The 8,439-nt window shown below is 30.7% G+C and overlaps 1 protein-coding gene across 1 annotated transcript; it reads right to left on the reverse strand.

The window, feature by feature from the left end:
• Window positions 1-497: 497 nt before the first annotated feature.
• LOC131642321 (protein indeterminate-domain 5, chloroplastic-like) lies at window positions 498-6,173 on the reverse strand. The gene is made up of 4 exons (XM_058912592.1): window positions 5,491-6,173; window positions 4,578-4,974; window positions 1,733-2,978; window positions 498-780 (listed from the first exon to the last, which is right to left on the reverse strand). The coding sequence occupies exons 1-3, from the start codon at window positions 5,651-5,653 to the stop codon at window positions 1,754-1,756; spliced, it is 1,785 nt and encodes a 594-aa protein (XP_058768575.1). The 5' UTR covers window positions 5,654-6,173; the 3' UTR covers window positions 498-780; window positions 1,733-1,753.
• Window positions 6,174-8,439: the final 2,266 nt, after the last annotated feature.

Genomic DNA, 8,439 nt, shown 5'->3' on the forward strand with positions numbered 1-8,439 from the left:
CTTTTCTCCATAGCATGGTTAAAGAGATTCTCTTAATTTCACAATTACATTAACTTTCTAATAAGACAATGATTAAACATCTAAACGATTGAGAGTGAAAATCTCATTAAACATTATAAATCAAGGGAAAAGCTAACATGTGCCCCAAGGGCATAAGTTAATGAGATATTTATATAATTTTTTTCTTGAAACGCGTGCATTCAATGTATCGAAACTTTAAACATGGCTTTATTGCATTCAATTACATTTAAATTTTTCTAATTATAGTATCCTTAACATGTACCATAAATCAAGCATGACCCATAAATCAATCATGACCATTCAAAAATAAATCATAACAAAACAATTTATTAATTATTAATACTTAATAACAATTAAGTATAATTTATATCACCATTATTGAAACACTCATTACCATGACTTCTTCTAACCTAATAATAAAATCATCTTATTCTGAAGCTATATATATATATATATATATATATACCAAAAAGATATGAAATAAGTCATAACTGGTCTATATTATATTTAAAAAAAGTTATAACTGGTTTATAGTCGCACTTAATATATGATAAATATCAATTACCCAATAACAAAATCTATTAAATAAACCATAAAAATCTTGAAGCTAATATGTATCAGAATTTGTTTTTTTTGGGGGAGGGGGGATTCGATGGAGTTTGAAGAAGCTTCAATAAAATTCAGGAATTTCCACATATTCTTCACAGTACTCTCAAAATCTTTAATTAGATCAAGTTCCAATGGAGCATGTTGAAAACCCTGCAAAAATTAAATCGTTACTTTATTTAAGCAAACATCACTTATATAATTCGAAAATTATATGTATGCATATTAAGAAAAAGGACTAATAAGTACTCTGCACTCATGGAATATTATTTGATATAAAGAACAAACATAATGATATTAAAAAAATAGTACAAGAGAATGCAGTTAAAAACGTGTATGATACCATTCATACGAATCTAAATAATTGACCTAAGTTGTAGAGAAAAGAAAAACAACACACATGAACAGATACGTGCATAATACAAATTGTAAGAAAAGAGAGAATATATTGAAAATAATTTTATAATAAATGAAGCTATAATAAATTAATTGAAGCACATTCTGTGACATGGCAAGAAAGAAACATGTTGATAAGAGAAGAAATAATTTGTTCAGAAAAAAGTTTTGGCACTCGTGACTCACTGTGGATGTGCCAGCCAACCAAAATAAGAAAGTGAAAAAAAATGAAAAGGAGAAGACAATAGAAGAAACAAATTAGTTCTGCACAACGTCGCTGTCTGCACCATGCAAGACAACTTGTCAGACCACACACACTCACTTTTTTATCACTAAAAACAAATTATTTTATTATAGCATCTTTCTTCTATATACCTACTTAAATAACCACTCCTATAAGTTTCATTTCAAAAAAATAATATCTTTATTTTTTCAAAAATATATCCTTAATAATACGGTTTATTATCCGTATATATATATATATATATATATATATATATATATATATATATATATATATATATATATATATATATATATATATATTAAAGTTTAACTAATATGTATGTACTAGTTAAATTAAATGAATGTAAGTTGTTGATTTAGTATTCTGACGGTAACTATGACTTTAAGGAATAAATCATACGGAGTATGATTCTAGGTTGCTATAGAAAATTGAAATTGAGTGTTGACTATTTGGGGTACGTACCTTTATGAAGGATGATAATGATTAGTGAAAATTTCCTGCTCCGGCTCCACCACCAGCTCCACCTCTTCCTCCGCCTCCAAAGGATTGTGCAGCATGAATGTTTCTATGATCTCCTTCCATGGAACCTGGCAAGTTAAATGCAGCTGCTGCATGTTGATGTTGATGATTCTGTTGTTGTTCCCTTTGTCCTCCAACAACACCGCTCATGTTTCTAACTATCTCACCAACTCCTAAAAAGTCACGAGTTAGTTGACTGCTATCTGCACCTCCACTTCCAAGCCCTACACCTCCTCTTCCAGTTTCAAATATTGAAGTATTTCCAGTAGCAGCAAAAGAGTTCATCAAGTCCTGTAAATTACTCTGATCATTATTCGCACCACCAAAACCGTAGTTTACACTTCCACCTCCCATCTGCAGAACTCTATTATGCTCACCAACACCAGCACTGGCACCAGCACCAACACCAACACCACCGGAAGAAGCTGAATTAGTAGCAGGAGTGTTGTTTCCGAAGCTTTTCAAAAGCGAAGTTGCGGTAGTACCGTTTCCATTGCTTGAAGTTGCACCCATTTGAGCAGCTTTCTGAAGAAGTGCAGTTGCTGACATTGAAGATATAGCAGTAACAGCATTAATATTGCTGTTGCTACTGTTTCCACCCCCAGCTTGAGGGAAACAGTTGCTGAAGAGTGATGGAGCACTACTTGTTCCACCTGATCCAGTGAAGAAATTCGTCCCTTCATTATTCATATTCAAGTGTTCAGAGAATGAGTTGTTGCTACTGTTAGTATTAGTAGTACTGTTACTCGAAAGGAAATTCGGAATGTTGAAGAGATTGGTGTTGTTGCCGCTGTTGTTATTATTCTGCTGCATCATTAATCCTTGGTCAGGGATATAGCTTTGGTTTGGCTCATGGATGCTATTGTTGAAGAAGGAATTAGGCCTAAAAGTGGATTGGAGAATGTTGTGGTGGTCGAACTGTCCGGTTCGACTCGCGGCTGCACCGAGTCGCAGAATTTCAGTGGCTGAATTGCTGTGATGGTCTTGTTGATGTTGCATGTTGGCCATTTGTGGAGCAACTTGGGATAAGTTTAAACCCATGCTGTTGTTGTTGCCGCCACCACCGCCACTGCCACCACCTCCAAAAAGATGGGATCCAATGGCGCCAGTTAGGGTTATTGGTGGCTGTCTTGGACCCTCTTGAGCCAATGCATCACAGAAGGCTCTATGAGTTATGAAACTGTCTCTCCTGCATCAACATTAAAAATTTATTAATCACTCGAATTCAATCACTTAATTAAAAAAAATTCAAAATTATAAATAATTATAAATTTCTCAGTGGTTAATTACTAGTAAAAAAAGAAAAGAAAATATAATAGGAGCTAATATTTCTATATATATAGAAAGAGAGGGAGTTTAAGACGGAATTTGCCATAGACACTGTAAATATGAAAGTTAGGGCCGTCTTTGAGGGCGTGCAAAGCGGGCTACCGCACAGGGCCTCAAATTTTTTATGATTAAACTGTAACTAAAAAGGGCCTCATAAATATTTGCCAATATTAAAATGAGGTTAATTAGGGCCTCTAATTATTTTATAATGGTTAAACCATGACTAACCTACACAGGGCCTCCAAAATATTGAGACGGCCTTGATGAAAGTAGTATCTAAAAGCTGTCACGTACGTATCCTGAATTACACATAAATTACTAGAATTGGAACTTGGCCTTTTCAAGTAAAAGACAATAAAACTCTTAATTAAGAGTTAAAAATAATTAACATAAAAATGAAAGAATGTGACTAATTAACGAGTGGACAAAAATTTGCGTGTATTTATTAAAAAGAGTATAGTTAGACAAAATGATAATTTGAATACCTCTACAAATGTTTAAAAGGTATAACTAAAAAAATTCCTAAAAATGCATAATTAAGTGAAATGATATTAATTTCACAACCTAAGCTTCATTATAAGACTCATTAATGTTCAATAAATGAAACATAATTTTTTTATTATAGAAACTGAGTTTTCTCTAACCAATTGCAGAGATTAATCCCTTAAAATATAGTAAAACTCTTCATCAAGACAAGAGAATTTAACATTGTTGTGTGTCTAAATATATGTATAAAAATATGTATGAAATATAAGAGTTGAATAATTTGATTTAGTCGTAACGTTATCATGAAAAGGAGCACCTGCAAGAGCGCAGTGTACTGAACACAAACACAAGTAGCCAACCAAGAAGAAAACAAAGGTCGTAACAACACCACACAGCTTCATGCCATAGCAACACGTGAATAGGAAGAAAAAGAAATGGGCTAAAAAAAACAGCACAGTTTTCAAGAAAAATTCAGAAAAAAAAGGTGAAGTGTTTTTTCCATAATATCCTTTTTGACCAGGAGAGAGAAAGAAAGAATTGCGTAATTATAAGGTGGTGCTCTTTCCTCCGTGTGTGTTTTTTGTTTCAGAAGAAAAGTTTTCAGAGATCATTCACGTGGGTAGATGTTTCCATCCATTTCATTTGCCCACCAAAATATACACAAAAATTGAAACATGACAAACCAAAACATACCAAAACCATAGAATCTTATTCAATCAATTGCTATTGCTGTCAAATGTAAAAAAATATCATTATTACCAACCAAATTCAGTAGATAATATTGAAAAGCATCTTAGTCTTTTTCCTCTCTATAGTCACTTGAAGAATCTAACATAAATAATATGCCCTAAAATAAATAACATGACATCCAAATGACAGAGATTGAAATTCAGCCCTTGTTATTTCGATTCGTCTGTATTAACATGACATATAGTATTACTGTATTAGTATATGCGAAGTTTTAATAAGTTACCTGGAGAAAAGAGTGCCGCAGTCACACCTATACTCTCTTGTGCCACAAGTTTTGGAATGTGCTTTCCAATCAGATTGAACAGCATACTTCTTAGAGCACTTATCACACTTCCATTTCTTCTCGCCGTGTTTGCGAGAGAAGTGTTTCTTGATTCCGGTGAGGTCACCGAGTGCTCTTGAAGGGTCATGATGAACGCATGTGGGCTCAGGACAGAGATAAACCTTTCTCTTAGGCTCTTTTGTTGTCTTCTGCTTAAGCTTCCAAGGCAAGTTGTGTCCTCTTCTGTGGAGCTGTAGGTTTTGCTCTCTTTGGAACCCTTTGTTGCATACCTCACAGATAAACCTGTTTGTTGCCATTAGGGTCTTGGGAGATAGTGCTATCACCTCTGCATCTGGATCTGTTTCCATTGAAAATAGCCAAACAATAAACTATTACAAAAATTCAAACATACACAAAAAATAAAATTAATTGAGAAAATGAAGCTTCAAGACAAAGGCTCATTTCCATGTCAAACAAATTGACATTGAATTTCATTTCATTTCATTCCATTTTACATTTATGTTTTTAAATTAGGGTTCCACCCTAAGGAATTCATCTCAAATGAAAACAAAAAACAAACACACAAAAAACAGTCCAAAAAACATTTGTATAATTAATGAAAATACTCAAATAGATAAAATCCATCAAAGATTTTTTTTAAAAAAAATGTATCTTGTTGAATGAAAATTCTTTGGTGTAAGTATGGATCCGCAAGTAGTTTAGCAGAATCATACTAACACCAACCGTGGTTTTGTATTAGACTGGTTTTGGTTCAGTGTGATTCTGTTAATCTTATACTGCAAATCCAAACATGCAATTAGAGACTAATTATATAAAATATAAATAAAATTAATAAAATAGTTGAGAAACTTACTTGGTGTTCCAGGTTGGTTTCTCTTTTTCTTCTGAGATGTTGCAGCAGCAGCTGGAGCAGCAGTTGCTGATGATGGTGGCAAGGAATGTTGCTGTTGATTCATTTGATTCGGATCCTCTTCTCTGAATCCAAAAAGCGATGCCGAAGAAGATGAAGCAGCCATATCTATATATAACAACCTTCTTCAACAATCAGTAAACTAATTCTCTAACTTCTATAACCTTACAGCACAATCACAATTCACAAAAATCCAACATGCAAATTGAATCCTCTTCAATTCATCACAAAACCGGTTGAAATATAGAACAAACTAAAGAACAATAGAGAGATATTTATAGAACAAAGATGAAAAAGCAAGAAAAAGCAAATCAAAATCAAGCCATTTCTTGCTTGAGATGGTTTTGATGATTTAAATGAGAAGAAGCTTGAACTGATTTTTTCATTGAAGATTTAGTGTCATGCAGATACATCAACACATATACCCATAACATATTTTTTTCTTCCCTCTTTATTATTATTCTCTGCCTTTTTTTTCCTCTTCAAAAAGTTTTCCAGATTTTCCTCACTTTTTCATCTCTCTCTTTGTCATAAATAAATTATTTTATATTTTCACAAAAATGAAAAAAATAAATATATATAAATATTGAAAGAGAAAGAGAAAGAGTGAGAGAGGGTAATCCCTACGGGGTCGGTGGACCCAATCCTTAGTCATAAAACGACATAGAAAGTTGAAAGCACCATGAAACAGCTACTACTACTACACCCCCTCTCTCTAACTTTCTCTCTCTAAAATTTCTCTCTCTTAATTTGTAGTATCTTCTTACTCACTTCCAGACAAATATTTGCTCATCATGCAACCCCACAGAAATTTCAAAATTAAAAAAGGACAATGAAACTGAAATTCAAGTTAATGCATGAAAGAATAATAAGCATTGGTAAATGAAATATGAATTTTATATTTAATTAATTAATTATTTTTATTATTACTGTATTAATTAAACTGAAATTAATTCTTTTTAGTTGGTTTAAATATTACTTTTTTTTTAAGAAATAAAAACACCTGATTTTATGTCTGAAATTCAGTGGAGGTTTCAGAGTGTGAGTACAATTACCGTTTTAAAGGGTTACACTGACATGAAAAAAGCAAAAAAATGATTCTGTAACTCTCTTTGCTGTGTTTGGCTGACTTGTTTTGAAACAGCTTATTCTGTTCTGTTATCACTTTCGATTCTTGCATGCAATGAGTAATTGGCTTATGACTATAGCTTTTTGTGTTGATTTTCCTCTAAAAGGTCACAATCATAACAAAAGGGTAATTTGGTAATTCAATTTTTATAAATAAAACAAGTCACAATCAAAAGACTCAAGAAAAGACCTAATCCAACCACTATGGATAAACAAATGAAACAGAATTTTTTTAGAAACAGGGTGGAATTTGATAACTTCACAGGGCTGTTACTTTTACTTAAAAGAAAGATTAATTTTAGACCGTAGATTAAAATTTAATCACTTTCAAGTGGATTTTTTTGAGATATTACCATGGAATGGAATAAAGTGAAATATGTGCTTTTGGGGAATTATGAGGTCTTTTGATAGGGATAGTTAATATTATTATTATTATTATTATTATTATTATTGTTATTATTATTTGAATTTTTTCATTAATTATTTTTAGCAAACACTGTTTTATTTTTGTAATTCTATTTCTTTTTCTTCACACTTGTCTTTTTTTTTTCTCTCTCTCTCTCTAAATCTTTATTTTTGTTGATGAAGCTTTTTATTCACAACCAATAGGTATAAAGGGAGAGTGTCATTCTTTGACAGAATGACATCATAAACATAAATAAGAATTTTCTTTTGACTCATAGTTGATAAGAGATTAATTAATGATTAAGTAATTACAAAATCATAAATGGTTTAGAGTTTAATTAATATCTAAATGGATATATATATATATATATATATATATATATATATATATATATATATATATATATATATACTCTTAAATAAAATATAAATAAGTTTTCTCAATAAAATTTAATTATATATAATTTCAATCTTCCTAAAATAATTTATACGAATTTAGTTTGAATAACAGCTATACATAAATTTAGGAGTGATAAACAAGGACATTTTAAGTCTATTTTGCAAAAATTCAAAAAAAAAAAAAGCATACAAGTATAACCAAAGGTGCGGATTTAAAACCTCAATCCGCTCTAAAAAAATAGGACAAAGTAAAGTTTAAAAATTAAAAAAAAATGTTAATTTAAAATGGAGCAAAGCAGAACGAACATAGAATATAAATTTAAAATTTTAATCCGTCTAATTAAAAATACAAACAAATCAAACATATTTAGCTGATTGAGCACATTTTGCCACCATATATAAACATGTACACTAGTTACTCAATAATTTTTAAAAAAAAATATTTATAATAAAAAAATAGAATATCACATATTTTTTATAAAAAAAAAACTAAAAATATATAACTAAACCTAAACAAAAAAAATGTAGTTTTTTCATTAAATAGTCAAAACCTGTGACAAGCATATGAATAAGGCAATAAAGTTCAAGTTCATATACCTAATCTCTAGTTTTAATTTAAACCTTTATGGAAGTTGGTAAAGTTATATACTGTTACTGTTACCTTTTAATCTTAACATCAATCAATCTATGTGATTTATTGAATTATAGTTTAATTTCAAGTGGATCAATATTTAATCAAACAATAAAAAATGAAGTCCCAATCATCGTTTTCTTTGTTGGGTTCTATTCTGTTGTCATTCTTTTAGACAAAGATCCAAAGTACAAGAAACCAAATAGAAAATTTTAAAGTATTATGGTTTGGAATATAATAGGATAAGAGCCTGCATCCATTAGTATTTACATTCTTAAAATATTCAAACATAGAGATACAAAAACAGTCAAACAATAACTAATATGCTT

The sequence above is a fragment of the Vicia villosa genome, linkage group LG1, assembly GCF_029867415.1.
Source record: "Vicia villosa cultivar HV-30 ecotype Madison, WI linkage group LG1, Vvil1.0, whole genome shotgun sequence".
Classification (NCBI taxonomy): Eukaryota; Viridiplantae; Streptophyta; class Magnoliopsida; order Fabales; family Fabaceae; genus Vicia; species Vicia villosa.